Source organism: Diabrotica virgifera, chromosome 9 (assembly GCF_917563875.1).
Source record: "Diabrotica virgifera virgifera chromosome 9, PGI_DIABVI_V3a".
Classification (NCBI taxonomy): domain Eukaryota; kingdom Metazoa; phylum Arthropoda; class Insecta; order Coleoptera; family Chrysomelidae; genus Diabrotica; species Diabrotica virgifera.
The window spans coordinates 159,165,331-159,188,111 of NC_065451.1; the positions used below are offsets into that span (position 1 = coordinate 159,165,331).

General features: G+C 32.9%; 1 protein-coding gene across 1 annotated transcript in view; it reads right to left on the reverse strand.

The window, feature by feature from the left end:
• Nucleotides 1-22,781, reverse strand: part of LOC126892659 (nose resistant to fluoxetine protein 6-like) — a 187,276-nt gene that overhangs the window by 149,319 nt on the left and 15,176 nt on the right. The window contains exon 4 of the mRNA XM_050662301.1: nucleotides 17,648-17,948. Within this exon, the coding sequence (XP_050518258.1) occupies nucleotides 17,648-17,948 (301 nt within the window). The remainder of the gene's footprint in view (nucleotides 1-17,647; nucleotides 17,949-22,781) is intronic.

Below are 22,781 nucleotides of genomic sequence, written 5' to 3' on the forward strand. Positions count from 1 at the left end.
GAAGGTAGTTATAAGGGGTCAAAGTCCCGTTTTTTATTATTTTTTTTTTGTGACGTTCATGATCGAGATAGTGCACCAAAATTTGGGAATAAGTAGGTCCTGACGTAACTAAGTAAAATCTCCAGGAGCGGAACTCTGCGTGGCCGACAAAGGGGTGGGGCAGGGGTGAATATAAAAAAATGTAATTGGTTTTTTGCGACGTTCGTGATTGAGATAGTGCACCAAAATTTGGGAATAGGTAGACCATGACATAACTAAGTAATATCCCCAGAGGCGCTAACCAGAGAGGCGGACAAAGGTAGTTATAAGGGGTAAAATTCGCGGTTTTATTATTTTTTTTGTGGCGCTCATGATGGAGATAGTGCACCAAAATTTGAGAATAAGTAGGTCATGACGTAACTAAGTAAAATCTCTAGGGGCGGAATGCTGCTTGAGGTACAAAGGGATGGTAGGCAGGGGTGAGTATAAAAATATATGGGGTTTTTTTGCCGTTCGTGATCGAGATAGTGCACCAAAATTTGGGAATAAGTAGATCATGACATTACTAAGTAAAATCTCCAGGGGCGGAACGCTGCGTGGGGGACAAATGTTGTGCTAGGTCACAAAAAAATAATACACACTGCGACTTCGACCCCTGTCTGGAGATTTTACTTAGCTAAGTCATGGTCTACTTATTCCCAAATTTTGGTGCACTCTCTCAATCACGAACGTCGCAAAAAACCCCTTATATTTTTTGTATTCACCCATGCCCCACCCCTTTCTCGGTTTGCAGCGTGCCACCCTTGGAAATTTTACTTAGTTACGTCATGACCTCTTCTTCTTTCTTCACGTGCCATCTCCGCGACGGAGGTTGGCAATCATCATGGCTATTCTGATCTTAGATGCTGCTGCTCTAAACAGTTCGGTTGATGTGCATCCGTACCATTCCCTCAAGTTACGCAACCACGAAATTCGTCTCCTTCCTACACTTCTCTTGCCCTGGATTTTCCCCTGTATAATCAACTGAAGTATGTTGTATCTCTCATTACGCGTAACATGCCCCAGGTAATGCAGCTTTCGTGTCTTGATGGTTTCCAATATTTCCAGTCTTTTGTTGACTCTTCTCATGACTTCGTTGATTGTTATATGCTCGGTCCATGATATCTTCAGGATTCTTCTATACACCCACAGTTCAAATGCTTCCAACTTTTTAGTAGTCGATGCGTTAAGAGTCCATGCTTCTATCCCGTAAAGCAGAGTCGAGAAAATATAACACCTTGCCAGCCTAACTCTCAAGTCTAATTTCAGTTCTCTTGCACAAATTACCTTTCTCATTTTATTGAAGTTTGTTCTTGCTTTCTCTATTCGAACTTTGATTTCTTTGGAGTAATCGTTTGTGTGATTAATTATTGTGCCAAGATAGTTATAGTTTTTTACTTGTTCTAAAGTTTTACCTTTAATTGTCAGGCTTTCATCATTATTTTGGGTTTTTGATATCCTCATGAATTTAGTTTTCTTGATGTTTATTGATAATCCATATTCTTCTTCATACTCAACTATCTTGTTCATTAGCTTTTGGAGGTCTTTAAGGTTGTCTGTTATTATGATAGTATCGTCCGCATATCTAATGTTGTTAATTGGCGTTCCATTTACCTTTAGTCCTGCTGTTTCTCCCTCAAGAGCTCTTTTCATAATTTCTTCAGAGTATGCATTGAATAGTAGTGGTGACAATACACACCCCTGTCGCACTCCTCTTTTAATTTCGAACTCTTCTGATGTGTGTTCGTTAATGCGTATGTGTGCTTGCTGTTTATAATATAGATTTGTTATAATTCGAAGGTCATTGTATTGTATTTGTTTTGCTTTGAGGACGTCCATTAGTTGTTTGTGGCGTACTTTATTGAAAGCTTTGTTGTAATCTATGAAACAGACGTACATATCCTGGTTCACTTCCAAGCATCTCTGGATTAGTACGTTGGTTTCTTCAATATCCATATCAAGTGTTTGGTAAATGCGTTTATGAATGATCTTTAAAAACATTTTAAGTGTGTGAGACATCAGGCTTATGGTACGGTGGTCGGTGCATTCTCTAGCATTTTTCTTTTTTGGGAGACAAATAAATGTTGAGGTCAACCATTCATTGGGTATGTTACCCGACTGATAAATTTCATTAGATAGCTTTAAGAGGACATATATGTACTCATTTTCTATTATTTTAAGAATATCAATAGGCAGTTGATCTGGCCCCGGGCTTGATGACTACGTCATGACCTACTTATTCCCAAATTTTGGTGCACTATCTCGATCATGAGCGTCACAAAAAAATAATAAAAACGGCGAATTTGACCCCTTATAACTACCCTCGTCCCCCACTCTGGTTTCCGGCTCTGGAGATTTTACTTAGTAATGTCATGGTCTACTTATTCCCAAATTTTTGTCCACTATCTCAATTACGAACGTCGCAAAAAACCCTTTATATTTTTTATATTCACCCCTACCCCCACCCCTTTGTCGGCCACGCAGCGTTCCGCCACTAGCGATTTTACTTAGTTACGGCATGACCTACTTATTCCCAAATTTTGGTGCACTATCTCGATCATGAGCGCCACAAAAAAAATAATAAAAACCGCGACTTTGACCCATTATAACTACCCTCGGCCCCCACTCTGGTTTCCGGCCGTTGGTGAAAGTCATGTATCTACACAACTAATTTAACATATCCCCGTATAGTTTTTCCATATTACTTATCACGCACAAAATCCGCTTCTATCTTTGATTTGTAAATTTACTGATGATTTACTAAAGAGAAACAAAGTGCAAACTTTATAAAACAATACTACGCATGCCCAGTGCTCACTTACGGATCGGAAAAATGGTACTGATGGTTCGAGATAAAAAGTGTAGATCTTTGAAAGAAAAGTACTGAGAACCATATATGGCAAAGTTAACGGATAGGGTTTCTGGAGAAAACAATCAAAATAAACCGTATAAGATGGATGGGACATGCTATGCGGATGAATGAAAGAAATCCTGCTAAAATTATTATGCTAAATCAGCGGGTCGGAAGAAGAAACGGGGGCGCCCTATACTGAAATACCTGGACGATGTGCAGGAAGATCTATGGAAGATTGGAGTAAGGAGATGGAGAAGACAGACACTCTACAGGAAAAGATGGAAGAATGTTTTGAGGTAGGCCGAGGCCCACGAAGGGCTAGCGCCAACTAATGATAATAATATTTATCGCCAACCGTCACTAAAGTCATTCATTATTGTACTCATTTGCCCTCATATGATTATTTATTTGAGTTAACTTAAAATTTATTTACTTTAATTATTAAAAATATTGTACAAAATTTACGTTATTATTAATTAAATTTATGTCAGAAAGTGAAATTCCGTAGTATTTCGCAATTATATTTTTAAAATATAAATCGAAATTTTACAGATTTAGTAATTAGGTACTTATTCAATATTGATTACCTCAAAAACTATCGATTAAACATCGAAATCGGCCATTATGCAAAAGCTTTCTGTCATTGTCATTACTGTCATACGAAATTTTTATTTCGTCTAAAATTGATAAAATTCTTAAATCTTTTAAATTTTGTATTAATGCAAATATATTATGAAATTGTGTTTTTGTTAATTCGATTATATAAAATATAGGACGGTGACAGATGTTAATGATAATTTGTTAGCTAATATATTTATTTAGATTTTCTACTATTCATCAAGGGAAAAGCAACTGCGCTACGGAAGGCTACGCTTCATAAACAATAACGTAACTATTAACGGTAATTTTAATTTTTGGTATTTTATTTTAAGTGTTAAAATTGGTTTAATATTTAACTAAAAATACGATTAGACTGTTTAAAATATATTTATTTCGTTGAAATTATAATAATAGAAGTATAACGTCTTACGTGCGTAACAAGTACACTCACTCTTTTTTCATTAGGATTTAATTAAGTAAGTGTTAACGTCTTTTATGATTGGCGATAAAATTTTGTATGCACCACGTCAGTAAAAACTCTTTGTCGAACTCGTCTGTTATTCGCCTCGCTCGCTAACGCTCGCTCCGCTTATAATATCAGACTCGTTCGATAAAGAGTAACTTTACTGACTTGGTACATAAATAACTATTACACAGACCTACAGTGTTTTTGGTGACAAAGTGTTTAGAGCTGATTTTAGGTATATTTGGGTTGCTGATTTCGAATATGGCTTTAGTTTTGCGCTATCAGCTCTAGTTTTCAAGATAACGTAGGTCATGCCAGCTTTTATGCATTAAAATACGAATATGCTGATATGGATATACTAAATTGAAATAAAAACCACACAATTAAAAAATACGTATATTTTAAGTCATTTCATTATCATCGTCCAGCCCTTTGCGTCCACTGCTGGACATAGGCCTCCCTCATTTTTGTCCATTGTGCTCCATTTTGAGCACTTTGCATCCAATTTCTTGACATTTTTTTGAGATCGTCAGTACAACGAGTGGGGGTCTTCCTCTACTACTTTTGTCTAATCTCGGCCTCCACTCAAGTAATCTCTTCGTCCACCTCCCATCCCTGATTCGAGCGACGTGCACGGCCCAGTTGCACTTGAGGGTGGCAATTCGGGAAATTACATCGGTAACTCATGTTCTTAGTCTTAATTCTTAATCTCCAACTCGGTCACGAAGCTACATACTCAGCATTGACCTTTTCATTTTCCTCTGTGCTGTTTGCAGCATTTTAGAAGTTGTAGCTGTCAATGTCAAAGTTTCGGCACCATAAGTCAACACAGGCAACACACATTGGTCACATGTTTTACGTTTTAAAGAAATTGGTATATCGCTTTTAAAGATGTCTTTGAGTTTTCCATAGGCTGCCCATGCTAGGTTTATTCTTCTTCGTAGTTCGCATGTTGGGTTGTCTCTTGTGATCTTTAGTTCGTGTCCAAAGTATGTGTATTTTTCTTCGTTGTCTCCAATATTGATATTTCCGCTAGGTATTAGGTTTGTCATGAATTTTGTTTTGGAGTTGTTTATTTTAAGACCTACACTGGCACACACTAACTGAAGTTCATGTAGCATTGCACATATCTCCTTGAGGTTGTCAGAGAACAAAACTATGTCATCTGCGAATTAAGCCATTTAACTACAATAAAACCCTTTGTACAATGAAACAGATATACAACTAGTTTTGAGAGAAAACTAACAAAATAGAAAAAAACCTTTACTTCACGTAACGAAAGCTTCGCTTGCGTTGATTTCCTGGAATGAACTTTAAACAGCCTGTCTTAAAAACCCAGCAAAAATCTGCCACCATATGGGTGTCCATCTTCCTTGGTAGCGGTCCTCAATAGTTTTTATCTCTAGGTGAAATCTCTCACCTTCCTCCTCACTTGTGTCACCTAAGTTTTCAGGGAAACGGACCAGGTGGCTGTGAAAATAGTTAACTTTGATGCTCATATTCCATCCAAGTGATTGGAAGTTATTCAGCAAACGGTTTACCAGCTCAGCATAGTTTTCACTTTTGTGATTTCCTTGAAAATTTTTCATAATGTCCACAAATGAAAACCGAGCTTTTTTCTCTTCCTCATTCATTGACCCCACAAAAGCCGGATCCTTTGTAAGAAGTCTGACCTCTGCTCCATCAAATATTCCTGCTTTAAGTTTTTCCATACTTATCTGGGAGAGCTTCCTTTCTATGTAGGCGAAGCATGGTCCATGGGCTATGAGCCATTATTAGGTGGAGGCTGAATGGGTTTACAAGTGGTAAATGTATCATTTTAAAAGTTTAAAAATACTCTTCAAGCTGTTTTATTTCCTTATAAAATAGTAATGTAACGACATTAAAGTATTATTTCTTCCATAAATAAGGCATAATACAGTGAGAACAACAAATATATACTGAGGAATAAGTTTAATTAACAATGTATATTCCTTTGAATAGCATACTCTTCATTATCTCAAATATTAAAACTCTAATTTCGGAATTTGTCATATCCATAAAACTAGAGCTGATACAAAAAAACGAAATCCATATTTCGATTTATCGCCCCTAATATAGTAAAAATCAGCTTAAAGATTCACGGCACCAAAACAATTTTTTTTCTGTAGGCCTGTGTTATTATTACTTATTCCTACTTATTTCTACTTTTTCCTACTTGACGAAGAAAACAGTACCTACTTAACCGCTTTCTTTAACAAACGTTACAACGAAGTAAAAATGGTTGATCCATTGAAAATCCAGATGACTGGTTGGAATTATGCAGCGATTTTAGACTAATCAACAAATGCATCGATTTTAGACTAATCAGTTTGACGAGCCACACGCTTAAGATACTGGCGTACTTGGCAAATATACAATTATTTTAGCCTAATAAAATAAAAAAAAAGTCAAAATGTAAATTCGTCCAAGTTAAAACAAATTTTATATCAAAGTTTAGGTGGGTACAAAATATATTTTCAAGAAAGTATCCAAATCATACAAGGGGATCATTGTTTAAGTAATTAAAAAGGGGTCATTTTTGCAAAAAATACTTTTTTAACTGCTGAGGTAATTCACTTATTAATTAAGGTCTATGGGATTTTTTTCTGCAAAGTTTAAGGGTAGATCTTTCACATAAGATTTACTGAATTAAATTTAACCCCCTATTTATTTAATTCATTGTATATAAAACTTTAAAAACAAATTTGCAAAAAATTATTTTTAGCCTTTTAAATAAGAACTATAAAATATCTTATTTTACAGACGAAGTTGCGCTATATTACCAGTATTAAGTAAAAAAAAAATTGGTCAAAAAATATTTAATATTTTTTAAAATATTGAATTTGTTTTTTAAATGTTACTATATTTTCAATTGCAAAAATGCGGTTGTTTCTAAAGAAATATTCACCTGCTGAAGATCTCATTATTTTTATTTTTATGTATATTTTCGGCAAATGTATTGATAAATTCAAATTTAAATTAAACTCCCCCCTAAAATGGCATTTGAAAATTATTCAAATTTGTTTATAATTTGTTTTTTTAATAACGTCGCGGGGATTAAGTATTTTCAAATGACATTTCGATAATTGCCTTCCTGGGAATTTTTTACTAATTAACAACATTTTTTTGTCGTTTTTTCTTCTTCTTTTTTTCTTGGAGTTTTATTACTACGGGCCCTTTTAGGGTTAAATTTTATTAAGAATGTCGAATCTTTGAGTTGTAGATTCTAGACCTAAACATATTAAGATTTAACTAAAATCTCTTAAATAAAATGTGGCTACTTACTGAGTTACAGGGTGTTTTATTTAAAAATTTAAAAATTATTGTTACCAAGTACTTCAAAACTATTTGACGTATCCTTATCATACTTGGCAGAAAGTGTGGTAATTATACACCCTACTAAATTGTGATTAATAAACGTTTCTAGCTAGTGCCAGAGGCGTACAACAGGGGATAGTGAATGATTGACCCTTCCCAAATTCTACGCCACTGAGTGAATTACTAGTTTAGCGAAATTTTTCGATTCTCCAATACTTTGTATGTAAATAGCTTTATTGGTATCGATAAAGTCATCAGTTTGAGAGATATTGGAAGTTTAAAATGAATGAATGAATAAATCAAAATAACTATGTCATTTCATTTTTAACGTCCAATATCTCGAAAACTAATGACTTAATCGTTACCAGTAAAGAATATATTATTTACATAGAAAGTATTGGAGAATCGAAAAATTTCGCTAAAATAGTAATTCCCTCAGTGGCGTAGAATTTGGGAAGGGTCAATAATTCACTATCCCCTGTCGTACGCCTCTGGTACTAGATAGAAACTTTTATTTATCACAATTTAGTAGACTGTATAGTACCCACACTTTCTGTCAAGTATAATACGGATACGTCAAATAGTTTTAAAGTACTTGGTAACAATAATTTTTAAATTTTTAAATGAAATACCCTGTAACTCAGTAAGTAGCCACATTTTATTAAAGAGATTTTAGTTAAATCTTAATATTTTTAGGTCTAGAATCTACAACTTAGAGAGTCGAGATGCTTAATGAAACTTAACCCTAAAAGGGCCCGTAGCAATAAAACTCCAAGAAAAAAAAAGAAGAGGAAAAAAAGACAAAAAAAAATTTTAATTAGTGAAAAGTTCCCAGGAACTCAATTATGGAAACAGCATTTCAAAATATTTAATCCCCGCGACGTTATTAAAAAACAAATTTTAAACAAATTTGAATAATTTTCAAATGCCATTTTGGGGGGAAGTTTAATTGAAATTTGTGTTTATCAAATCATTTATCGAGAACATACATAAAAATAAAAATAATAAGATTTAATACAGGTAAATAGGTCTTTGGGAACAACCGCGTTTTTGCAATTGAAAATATAGTAACATTTAATAATCAAATTGAATATCTCAAAAAATATTAAATATTTTTTGACCAATTTTTTTTTGCTTTATACTGGTAATATAGGGCAACTTATTCTGTAAAATAAGATATTTTGTAGTTCTTTTTTAAAACGCTAAAAATAATATTTTGCAAATTTGTTTTTAAAGTTTGATATATAATTATTTAAATAAATAGGGGGTCAAATTTAATTTAGTAAGTCTTGTATACCCGACACCTTAGGGTAAATGGGTTTAGGATTATATATATATATATATATATAAGTCTTAAAAGATTTACCCTTCAACTTTGTAGAAAATAATCCTATAGACCTTCATTAGTACTTGAATGACCTCAGCAGTTAAAAAAGTATTTTTTTTTGCAAAAATGACCCCTTTTTATTTATTTAAACAATGATCCCCCTGTATGATTTGGATACTTTTTTGAAAATATCTTTTGTACCCACCTAAACTTTGATATAAAATTTGTTTCAACCTGTACGAATTTACATTTTGATTTACATGTAGTGTAATTTTATTTTACTAGACTATTTATCTTTTTAGCAAGTATACGAGCGTATTTTTGAATTGACGTCTACAATTTACAAGTAGGGGAGCATAAACATCATTATCATCATAAACCCGTGCGCGTTCACTGCTGGGCATAGGTCTCCCTCAGCTCTTTCCATCTGTCTCTTTTGTGCGGCTTGCATCCAGTTACCAATAATATGCTTCAGATATAGTCGGCCCATCTGGTTGGTGGTCGTCCTCTGCTCCGTAGTGCTTTTTCTCGTGGCCTCCACTCGACAATACGTTTTGTCCATCGGTTGTCTGACAATCTGGCGACTTGTCCTGCCCGATTCCACTTTAGCGCAGCGATTTCTTCGACAGTAAAGCGTAAACTGTCGAGCGTAAATATTTTGCTTAGAAACCTTGACAAATGAATCAGTGGTGTGGGTGTGATTACTAAATTAGACCAATCAAGTTAGTAAAAAATAAGCCGTTTTTCGACATAATTGAAAAGACGAGGTTTGACAGTTGAAATGTGTAGTATGAGATATTACAAAAGGGCTACCATCTTGGGATTCATCAATTTTTTAGTGGAACAATTTTTAAATAAACAATCAAAACGTCAAACTTAGTTTTGTGCTCATAACTTAAAAACTTGTTTATTTAGAGATTTGACGTTCACAGGTAACTTTTTTAGAATAAAAAGATACATCGAATGAGAATACGCTAAATGAAAATCGGTTAATAAACAAAAAAGTTATTGCAAAACAGACGACAAAATCATTGTTTTTTAATATTGTTAGTAACAATTTTATTGTTTATTAGAATATGTTTAAATATACCTAAACTTGAGGGCATTATGGTGTTTGAATGGTGTGCAAAAAATGGTCCAGATCTGTTTAATAGTTTTCGCAAAATTGAATTTGTTTATAATTTTTTTTGAAAAACGAGTCAATTTCTGAGGCTAGTCCAGTTAATATAGCTGAATGTATCTCAATAATCCGGAGCTCATTTCCTTGATTAAGATGTATACTAACAGCCTATGAAAAAAAAAGTAAAAAAAAATTACATATACGTATACAAAATTATTTGTTAATAAGTAGCAGCTTTAAAGCTTATAAACAATTACAATAATTTCGTAGAAATTAGATCAAATTAAGTGGCAATAAAAAATACGGAAAGCTGGTTAAAATACACAACTTCTAAAAAAAATTTTAGGTCGTACAACCCTTGGTGTCTGAAATAGCCCCTTTTTTTTGAAAAAATCACTGTTACGTTAATTAACAACACTAAGATCTGAAATTAACCAATATTTTATAAGAAAAGTCAACGTTTTTAACAAAGTTTTTAGCAAGAAAAAATGTTAAAAATTGTTTAAACAGTAGTGTTATAAACAAAAAGTATTTTGCGTTCCGACTAAAGTAAAAAATAGCGGGCGTAGTCGACTGACTGAATAGTGGGCGCGGTTGCCGACCGGCAGCAACTCCTAAAATTACGTTATACCGACCACAAAAATCAACTTTAAAGTGAATAACAAATTTTCGTCATTCCTTATGTTTTCGAGGTCTCCGAATTCGAATATGGAGTTTATTTTTTTCTAGAGTTAGTGGAACATGTTCAAAAATCAAATTTTATGCCAAAATGCGATAAATCAATTTTGATGATTTTTCAAATTTAACTCACTGTATTTTTGGTCGCTGTAAATATTTCCTTTTGAAAATTTTACTGTGCTATCTTTGAAGCATTTAGATAACAATGAGATTTGTCCAAAATGATTAAACACATTAAAAGAGAAGTTGTTAATTTTTAAACATTTTGTCGTCAGATTTCGTTAGTTTCATGCTTTCAAAAAAAGTTGAGTGACAAACTTTTTAGTTTATAATTTTAACTAACACAGAAATAAAATATAGTTCATGAAGAAGTTTTCCAAAAAAATTTAATTTAAAATATGCAATAGGAAAAATGTTATGTGACTTTATAGACGAGCGGCACACTGGCACACCCCAAAAATAAGCTTATTTCTCGAGATACTGATACTAATTTTGGTAATACTTTTTATTTTTGATGGTGATGAAAACGAAAATTAGGGTTGTTTTGAAAAAATGCCCGTTTTTAAAAAAAAAATCACTGTTACGTTAATTAACAACACTAAGATCTGAAATTAACCAATATTTTATAAGAAAAGTCAAAGTTTTTAACAAAGTTTTTAGCAAGAAAAAATGTTAAAAATTGTTAAAACGGTAGTGTTATAAACAAAAAGTATTTTGCGTTGCGACTAACGTAAAAAAAAATAATGGGCGTAACCGAATGAGAATAAATTTGCGGACTACCATTCGCTAGCGCTAGACCTTTGCAGCCCATTTTTAACATTGACAGTATACCGGATTTGAAGCTTAATATTATATTTATATATTTTGGTAGAAACTTGCATTTTATGAATATTATTATCTTGCACATTTATTTAGTAAAATTATAAATTTTAAATAAATAAATTTAAAAAATGACAATAAAAAGGCCACTTAAAAAAAAGGTTTATACATCCCACTAGCTGCTTTGTTTTGGATAATTTTGCAATGAAAATAAGATAAACATGATTATTTTAATGTGGTACCATAGATAAAAAAAAATAGTAAACTTGGTACAGTAGAACCCGATTGGTAGGTATAGGCCATTTTTTATTCTCTATTTTGAATCCGTGTGTAGTCCAGGCTGTATCGTCGACCCCGTTAGGTAAATTATTCCGATTCTTATTTTTTGCACAAACTTACTCAAAAAAAAGTTCCTTATAACAAATCCAAAGGGTACCAAGAGCTACCGCGGCCGGAAAATTGTTTAAACAATTTTTTCATTAGTTTTCTGTTAACTTATAAAAGTTGGGTGACAAACTGTTTAGTTTATAATTTTAATCAACGCAGCATTAAAACATAGGTCCTGAAAAAGTTTTCTGGAAAATTTCAAGTCAAAATATGCAACAGAAAAAAAGTTACGCTACCTTATAGACGAGTGGTATTCCCAAAAAAAAAACCGCTCATTTCTCGAGATATCAACCACACTCTGGTGAATGGCTAATTTTGGTCTTACTTTATGTTTTTGATGGTGCTGAAAACGAAAATGAGTTTTATTTTGAATTTTAGATGGGGAAACATTGTCAAAATCGAAATTTTACCCTAAAAATTAAAAAAATGAAATCACGTTTTTCTTAAAATTAAAAGTTACACCACCTTTTTTCTATAAAACATTTTGTTCTCTGTACTCTAGATTTTACATAAAATTAATTAAACAGCTAAATTTCAAATTTTGTCACTCAACTTTTGCGATTAAACTTTGCAATTCAATAATCTGCACCTTTTACTTCAAACAATTTATAACTTTCTTTATAGCAAGACAGAAATATTGAAGCAGGTCCCATTGTCTTCAAAAAACGTGATTTTTATTTTTAGGGTAAAGTTGCGATTTTGATAATGTTCCTCCACGTAAAATTCAAAACAATTCTAATTTTCGTTTTCAGCACCATCAAAAATATAAAGTACCTATTACCAAAATTAGTATCAGTATCTCGAGAAATAAGCTTTTTTTTGGGGTGTGCCAGTGTGCCGCTCGTCTATAAAGTCACATAACATTTTTCCTATTGCATATTTTAAATTAAATTTTTTTGGAAAACTTCTTCATGAATTATATTTTACTTCTGTGTTAGTTAAAATTATAAACTAAAAAGTTTGTCACTCAACTTTTTTTGTAAGCATGAAACTAACGAAATCTGACGACAAAATGTTTAAAAATTAACAACTTCTCTTTTAATGTGTTTAATCATTTTGGACAAATCTCATTGTTATCTAAACGCTTCAAAGATAACACAGTAAAATTTTCAAAAGGAAATATTTACAGCGACCAAAAATACAGTGAGTTAAAATTGAAAAATCATCAAAATTGATTTATCGCATTTTTGCAAAAAATTTGATTTTTGAACATGTTCCACTAATTCTAGAAAAAAATAAACTCCATATTCGGATTTGGAGACCTCGAAAACATAAGGAATGACGAAAATTTGTTATTCACTTTAAAGTTGATTTTTGTGGTCGGTATAACGTAATTTTAGGAGTTGCTGCCGGTCGCCAACCGCGCCCACTATTCAGTCAGTCGACTACGCTCGATATTTTTTACTTTAGTCGGAACGCAAAATATTTTTGTTTATAACACTACTGTTTAAACAATTTTTAACATTTTTTCTTGCTAAAAACTTTGTTCTTCTTCTTCTTCCTTTTTTTATGGGTTTCGATTATGCAATGCGCTATCATTTACCCAGTACATGTATGTAGGTTATGCGAGTCTTGCTCGAAACAATATGCACAACCTACGTTTTTATCCTTACAAATAATATATATAACTTTTCTTCAAATATCCATTATTCCATTTAACTAAGAACAAACACATTAGCAATCATGCTCGAAAATATTTCTTCCTTATTAAAGCTAAACTGCCATAATTGTACTACAATAACTATAACAGACAACACTAAGCTACTTCACTTTCACGAATTATAACTAAAAATTAACTTTTCTTTGGGGATTATTTAGATAACTTCAAATAAATTTTTCATTCTACATAAAATATCCTTCGGCGGCCATTGCCGCCGAAGCCCCCCTAACCTCAACCGCTAAAAACTTTGTTAAAAACTTTGACTTTTCTTATAAAATATTGGTTAATTTCAGATCTTAGTGTTGTTAATTAACGTAACAGTGATTTTTTCAAAAAAGGGGCTCTCTCAGACCCCAAGGGTCGTACGACCTAAAATTTTTTTTTACAAGTTGTGTATTTTAACCAGCTTTCCGTATTTTTTATTGCCATTTAATTTGATCTAATTTCTATGAAATTATTGTAATTGTTTATAAGCTTAAAAACTGCTATTTATTAACAAATAATTTTGTGTACGTATATGTAATTTTATTTACTTTTTTTTTTATACGCTGTTAGTATACATCTTAACGAAGGAAATGAGTCCCGGATTATTGAGATACATTCAGCCATATTAACTGGACCAGCCTCAGGAATCAGCTCGTTTTTCAAAAAATTTTATAAACAAATTCAATTTTGCGAAAACTATTTAACAGATCTGGACCATTTTTTGCACACCATTCAAACACCATAATGCCCTCAATTTTAGTTATATTAAAACATATTCTAATAAACAATAAAATTGTTATTAACAATATTCAAAAACAGTGATTTTGTCTTCCGTTTTGCAATAACTTTTTTGTTTATTAACCGATTTTCATTTAGCGTATCTCATTCGATGTATCTTTTTTTTTTTTGAAAAAGTTATCTGTGGATGTCAAATTTCTAAATAAACAAGTTTTTAAGTTATGAGCAAAGAACTAAGTTTGACGTTTTGATTGTTTATTTAAAAAATGTTCCACTAAAAAATTGATGAATCCCAAGATGGTAGTCTTTTTGTAATATGTCATACTACACATTTCAACTGTCAAACCTCGTCTTTTCCGTTATGTCTAGAAAAAACCTAACTTGATTGGCCTAAATGAATAGTCGCAGTAAATGCCATTTATTTGTACATTTCGTTTGAGCACCTCATCTGCAAGTATAGACAAGTATGTACTTGGCATGTGTACAAATAATCGTGATGTCTTTGACTCGGGTCATTTTTACCAACAACAAATGGAAAACCAACGAGTGGTAACGAGTGACAAATAATTATTGTACCTACTATTAACTGAGTCACACTACAAGGCAAGTATACGGAAGTAACGATTATTCGCCAATTATACGAGTCGTTTGCGTTCAGCTTTATGAATAACCGAGTATTTCTTCTGTTCAAATCAAAAGTAGAATGTTTAATAAGCAATTTGGATTTAGAAATGGTTTAGGAACTAGAGAATCACTCCTTTGTATGCGCGTTCTCTTATAAAAAGTTGTGAGTTCCGGCAGAACATTTATGTTTGTTTCATCGACTTCAACAAAGCATCTGCCCAAGTACAACACGATACACTTTTCGATTGCCTGCGAGCAGCAGGACTTGATCACTACAATACTACAATTTAAGACTGCTAAAATACTTATATTACAATCAATTAGCATCTATTAAAATTGCAGATAGTTGTACTGAAAAACTACCCGTGCCCATCAAACGTGGAGTCGGTCATGGTTATATTTTGTCACCCAGTCTTTTTAATCTATACTCTGAAGAAATCTTTAGGAAAGCTTTAGATGAGAGACAAGAGGGAGTAAGACTAGGTGGAGAAGTAATCAACAATATCAGATACGCTCAGGATACAGCCGTTCTTGCCATGGGCGCCCAAACCTATGGGTAGGGGGGGCCGTGCCCCCCCTGGCTTTTCGGATGCTTTAAATTATATATGGTTATCCAAGTATACAAAATATAAAGTGCAACATCTTCACGTCTGGTCCCCCTAAAAATTTTTATAGGTGCGCCGGTGGTTCATGGGCGTTCATGGGGTTTTCTTCTTCTTCTTAAAGTTCCATCTCCTAACGGAGGTTGAATATCATAATGGCTATGGTCACTTTATTGGCTGCTGCTCTGAACAGTTGTAATGAATTACAGTTAAACCATTCTCTAAGGTTCCTCAGCCAGGAGATGCGTCTTCTTCCTATGCTTCTTCTTCTTTGGATCCTTCCTTGCATAATAACTCTCAGCAGCTCATATTTTTCTCCTCTGGTAATGTGACCCAAATATTCTAGTTTTCTTGTTTTTATACTGTTCGTAATTTCTAACTCCTTATTTAAACCTCGTAGTACTTCAACATTGGTAATACTTTGAACCCACTGAATTTTCAACATTCTTCTGTAACACCACATTTCGAACGCTTCTATTTTTCTTATGTGTTGCCTTTTCAATGTCCAAGCTTCCATTCCGTATAGTAATATAGAAAATATGTAGCATCTTAGAGCCCTCAATCTGAGAGGCAACTGAAGGTCTTTGTTTGTAAGCAGTGTTTTCATTTTTATAAATGCTTGCCTTGCAGTTTCAATTCGGACTTTAATTTCTTTGCTTTGGTCATTTTTGTCATCAACCCAGGTTCCCAGATATTTGTATGTCTTTACTTTTTCTATTTGGGTTTGCTCTAGTATTAACCTTTTATTTCCATGTTGTGTTTTTGAGACAATCATAAATTTAGTTTTATTCTTGTTTATTTTGAGTCCATATCGAATGCAATAATCGTTAATTCTATTTAACAATTCTTGTAGCGACTCCAAGGTGTCTGCCATTATAACGGTGTCATCAGCGAATCTTATGTTATTTACTATTCTTCTGTTTATAGAAATTCCATCACTTAGTTCCGCTATCGCTTCCTGAAATATGGCTTCACTGTACACGTTAAACAGTAGCGGCGACAGTACACAACCCTGTCTTACCCCTCTCTTTATATCAATATTCTCGGACTCTTGTTCGTCTATCTTTATATTGGCCTTTTGATTCCAATACAGATTGATGATAATTCGTAAGTCTCGTCTGTCTATATCTCTGTTTTTCAATAATTCTATTAGTTTTTCATGTCGGATTATGTCGAACGCTTTTTCGAAGTCGATGAAACAGGAATAAATATCCAGGTTCATATCTAAGCATCTTTGAGAGAGGACATTAAATGCAAACAATTACTCTCTTGTTCCAAGTCCTTTGCGGAACCAAAATTGGGTATCATCCATATCATTTTCTAGCTTTCTTTATAATCTTCCATGAATCACCTTTAGAAATATTTTGAGGGTATGGCTTATTAGTGATATTGTCCTATAGTCTGAACAATCTTTGGCATATATTGTTTTAGGTATTGTTACAAAGGTGGACACCAACCATTCCTGAGGTATTTTTCCGGTTTTATATACTTCATTAAACAGATCCAGTAGTACAGGTAGAGTTCATCGTCTAGACCAGCGGTTCTCAACCTTTTTTACTCAGCGACGCACTAACGTACTCCTTACAGATTCGCGACACCCTTATATGTACAAATTTTTGCTAGTGGTAGGTAAGTACAGATGAATATATATTAGGAAACAATTACGGATTGGTACTTTATTGATTGGTATAACGTGGTATATACCTAATAGTTAAAAAAAATGGTTGAATGTATAATTGGTATATTATAACAAGTATAAAAATATAAATAAAAATATCATATTCGTAAATCTCACGACACACCTGATAGGTTCTTCCGGCACACCAGTGTGTCGCGACACGGTAGTTGAGAACCGCTGGTCTAGACATTTCAGTAATTCTGCAGGTATTTCGTCTGGACCTACAGTTTTTCCGTTTTTTGCGTTTCGTATTGCTTGTTCGATTTCCTCCATTATGATCTCTGGTCCCGTTTCGCTATCCATTTCTTCCGGTTCTTGTCTATTATCCTCAAACAGATCTGTTATGTACGCCTTCCACTTTTTTAATTTCTCTTTGACTTCTATAATAATTTTTCCATTTATGTCTTTAAGGGGTTTTATATGGGCGCAAAAATGAACTGACAACAGCATTTTGCATTCCAGTCGCAAATTGGTTGTAAACTACTGTTATTTTTGTGTCAAATCATCTTACTCGCCTCATTGATTGGTTATCTATTTACATTATTGTAATCGTCAACCAATGATACATATATAAGTATAAATCCGTTGTAATATGCAAATATCTACCCGTCAAGGAATACATAATTTTTTGAATTCGATAATTTGTGACGCACTGAAAAAAGGGTTTGGGATGGAATATACCTGTGTGTCTACAAGCGTGGGGCTTACTGTATGGAATAAAAATAAATGCAAGAGAAACTTAGTATTCTTACCGTTTCTACGAACTTCGTATTACCAACTGAACTGACTAGACCTACCATGGCCGTATGACTCAAAATAACAATAATTTGATTGTAAAATCTAAGACCTTGAAACGGCCTAAAATACTCGACTTCTGGCGTACTTTTGACAGTTGTAAGTCTTATCCAGCTTCTATATAAAGAAAATGAGATCACCATTCTTCCATAGATTTTGTTAGAAAATTTTTCGTAGTCTTTCTCATAACAGCTTTGTACTACATTATCTACAATTGTACACAAAAGTACAAAACTTATGTAGGCAATGAAGAGGAAGCTAAAAATAAATAAATAATTAATTAAATTAAATTAATTCTAATGCCTAAAAATATTAATACCAAAGCTTAAAAATCTTATTATACTGAATTCCCTCAGCCGACATTCACTTTGACACATTCGGAATAGGAAACATACAACACAAAAATTCCTACCTCACACTATTAACTGCTCTAATCAACTTAATCTTTCATTAAAAAAGAAGAATTATTGGAAATAGTGGGAGTGTACACTAAACTCCTAAAGTTTTGTGGAATTTATTTTTACAAAATATTTTTATTTGGAACTATAAATAATTTTCTCATGTGTTCTCAATACAATAATGTTTTTATACATTATAGTGGTGTAAATAAATAATTATAGATTGGCGTAAGGTTTATGTTATTCATGTCTTTTTACTATTAATAATATTGGCTATGAGCAGGTATGTTTGGTTGTGTAGTAATTACCAGTCACGTCTAGTAACCTAACTTCCCACAAAAAATTACCAACGTCACTCGACAGTTGTGTCTCCGATAAGCGAATCGACTTTAACAGAAATGCATAATACAGGGTGAGTCATGAATGAGGAACTGTACATACTCCTACCTCGTATAGAGGCCCCTATGGGGAATAACAAATGACCATTAAAAAGTATCTGCTCCCATTGTTTAATAATATACAGGGCGAGTTTCGCATTTTGACAGAAACTTGTATTCGTCATAATTTTTGAACGGTCAGATCGATGTGTCTCTTATTTTGGTCAATCGTTACACTATTACCACCTAATCAACTGATTTAGTCAAACTAGAAAAACATCAGGTCCGGCTTTAAAAAATTAGTTCGTTTTGGTCTTAGAAAAAATTTCACCCTGTATATGCTTTTTGAAAACTCTAATATGAATTTTACAAATTAGACAAATAGGCAATTAAAATGGCATATTTATTTTTTCCCCACACGATTACTTAATTTTTTGTAAAAAAATCAAATTTGACTATGAATTAAAAGTTTGGTAAAGTAAACCATAGATTTAAAAAAAAATAACTTTTATTAAAAAAATTAATTTTTTTTTAAACAAATATTTAATTTATGTTACCACCCAATCAACTGATTTATTCAAACTAAAAAAAAATCAGGTCCGGCTTTAAAAATTTAGTTCGTTTGGGGCTTACAAAAAATTTCACCCTGTATACGCTTTTTGAAAACTCTAATATGAATTTTACAAATTAGACAAATAGGCAATTAATATGGCATATTTATTTTTTTCCCACACGATTACTTAATTTTTTATTAAAAAATCAAATTTGTCAAAATCGCAATTTTACCATAAAAATAAGAAAAAATAAACAACGTCTTTCTTAAAATTAAAAGTTTCACCATTTTTTTTTTGTATAACACGTCTAGATCTAAAACTCCCCATACACTTCTCTTTGGATTCTATAGTTTAACATAGACGTGATCAAATAGATAAATTTTAAATTTTTTCACTTAATTTTTGCGATTTAACTTTGCAATTCACGAATCTGCATCTTTTATTTTTTAAAATTCATAACTTTTACGATAAGAAGACTGAAAGTCTACAACAATTTTCATAGTCTTCACAATGGTAAGCTATATGTGCTGTAAAAATTTCAAAAAAAAAATATTAAAATGGAACAGAGTTGTAGCGAGTTACCGTGATTTCATTTTTTTTTTCATTTTTAGGTTAAAATTCCGATTTTGACAAATTTGATTTTTTAATAAAAAATTAAGTAATCGTGTGAGGAAAAAATAAATATACCATTTTAATTGCTTATTTGTCTAATTTTTAAAATTCATATTAGAGTTTTCAAAAAGCGTATACAGGGTGAAATTTTTTCTAAGGCCCAAACGAACTATTTTTTAAAGCAGGACCTGATTTTTTTCTAGTTTAAATAAATCAGTTGATTGGGTGGTAACATAAATTAAATATTTGTTAAAAAAAATTAATTTTTGTAAAAGTTAATTTTTTTAAATCTATGGTTCACTTTACCAAACTTTTAATTCATAGTCAAATTTGATTTTTTTATAAAAAATTAAGTAATCGTGTGTGGAAAAAATAAATATGCCATTTTAATTGCCTATTTGTCTAATTTGTAAAATTCATATTAGAGTTTTCAAAAAGCGTATCCAGGATGAAATGTTTTCTAAGACCCAAACGAACTAATTTTTTAAATTTACGAAGTACATCTGTATGCAGAGATGTGTACGAAGTTTCAGTGATTATTTTATTCATAGTGTAATAAGCCGGCCCTGTGCCACTACGGCCGAGTTACGAAACGACGACCTTGAAGAATCGAATGTTCATTCGACTAAAATCGAAGAGACTGCGCGCCAGAACGATAATGGAGAATTCTCACGACGAGGTCGAGGCGCGTGTTGAAGCGAGCTTCAAGTGGGTCCTAATTTAAACGTCGGCAAAGAGAGATATAATATATATAATAGTGGAAAAGAAAGAGAACGCAGATACCCTAAAAGACGGTAAAATTAGTAATATTTACTTTGTGATAAAATGTCCCGAATATGTCCCAAAGAATACAGGCAACCAAAAAGTTGACCGTCCTCAGTGGTGGAGATAAAAATATTAGTTGGTTTTTTTAATTCTCACAATGATAAAAATTAGAAAAAAACGTAGTTTGACCATAAAATTACCACGCCACTGATCGTACCCTCGGCTGACGAGACATCCACACTATCCACAGGCTAATAAATTTTAGCAATTGGTGTTATTTTAAGGGTCATAAATACCAAATTTTGACAGAAATTTCTCCATCCCTTCTTGGGTTTAATCTTTTTCACGTTGGGTTGAATCGCGTCTTCAGTTTTTATCTTTTTCTGTTACATTTTTTTATTTCACTCATAATGTCGCAACAAGCTCTGTCAGTTTTCCTCTTAAGACACGAGATGACGATACGAATCGGTGCGTGGGAAAAAGACTTTGATTTATTGTTGTATTTCTTCATATTATTGTAGCAACTATTGTTAATCACGGAATAAATGTGGTGTAAATCGACAGGTAGTGCGTTTTACCTATAAATCCTTCTCCCTACCCACCATTCGCTACTGCACCTTGCTCGTCTCCTGGTGTCCATAAATTATCACATGAACCCGTATCCCTTTCACCCGTAATATCCTTACCATAGATATTTTGACCAATAGAAACCTACAAGGATAAAAAGTACAGCGATTATTTTTTAACGATTTTAACTTCCAATCGGATAGTAAGATTTTTCATTACATGTTTAATTCTGTCCAGATTATTATTACAGGGGTAATCTTCTACTGTACATTATTACAGTGGGAATAATTTTAAGTAGATTGTTTTTGTTTAATTGCAACTAGTTTCCTAGTTTTGACAACTCTGTCACATTTAAGAAAATATCCATAATGAACTTTTAGTTCGGCATATAATGTCAAATTGTCACGAGTAGATCACAAATCGGCAATTTTAAGAGTTCGAGTTTACTTCGGTAAGATTATTTCATGAATAAAACTATGCTTTATTTATATCCACAGGGAAGAATTTCCTGTAGCTGGCTGTATACCATTAATTACAAGTAAATTTAATGAAAAATTTGTCTTGGTAAAAGGTTTATTTATTTAAAAAGCCCCTAAAAGGGCTATAGATATTAAAACAAAACGTTTTTGCTCTGTAACAAGAGCATTATCAGTGTTATAAGAACATGCTGAGCCACCCAAAAATACAATGGTTAAAACTTTTTAAAAATAGACCAAATGCTTTATACATATACATGGATACATAATAAAATCCAACGGATGGATATAATTCCTATGAATATGGCCTGAGGGCAACATATGACTCCCACAAGTGGTACGTGGGCTGCTAGGTATTAATTAATTAGGTCATTACGTTGAAATAGGCGAAAGACAACTCCTGGTGTTCTTTCACCTCTTTCAACCTAATGACCTAATTAATTAATACCTAACAACCATGTGGTGTGTAAAGGGGTAGTGAAGCGCAATACATGATGTCGTGTTCTGTTGGCATCACTTAGCCTCTCCTACTCAATTCCTATCTTCACCTCCAAGCTGGTACACACCGGTAACCTGAGCAACTCCACTGGAGATTGGGTAACCAACCCCAGTGGAAGGTGGGGTCAGGGCTGACGAAGAAGGGAGTCTTGGTCCTCCAAAGAATAGGGGGTTGGGCTGAAGGTTAACTACCTCCTCCTAGAAAAACTACGAGTTATGAACGTGAAAGGAAGAAAAGCCGGACTGATCAAACGACGACGACTGTGCGAGAAAAAGGAATACGATTTGAGGGTTGCGACATGGAATATTCGAACCTTGTATAGATTGGGAGTTCTCCAAAATCTCTTAAATGAACTAAATAGATACAAAATAGACATACCTGCCATACAAGAAATGAGGTGGATTGGAAACAATATAATGGAAAAAAGAAGCCATACGATTTTCTACAGCTGCGATCCTAAAGATCACGTCTTGGGCACTGGATTCATAGTAAACAAAAGAGTAAAACATACTATAAGAGATTTCAGAGCCATTAGCTTCAGAATGTGTATTTTAAGAGTTAAAGGACGTTTATTTAACTACAGTCTAATTAATGCGCATGCCCTGACAGAAGAAAAAGAAGATGAAATTAAAGAAGAGTTTTATGATGAACTAGAGTCCGCATATCAGTCATGCCCAAAAAATGATATAAAAATAATCTATGGAGACCTAAACGCCAAAGTTGGAAGAGAACAGCAATTCCAACCCACAATAGGTAGGCACAGTCTCCATGAGCAATCAAATGACAATGGCAATAGGTTAATAAACCTAGCAAGATCACTTAACATGGTGACTGCTAGCACAT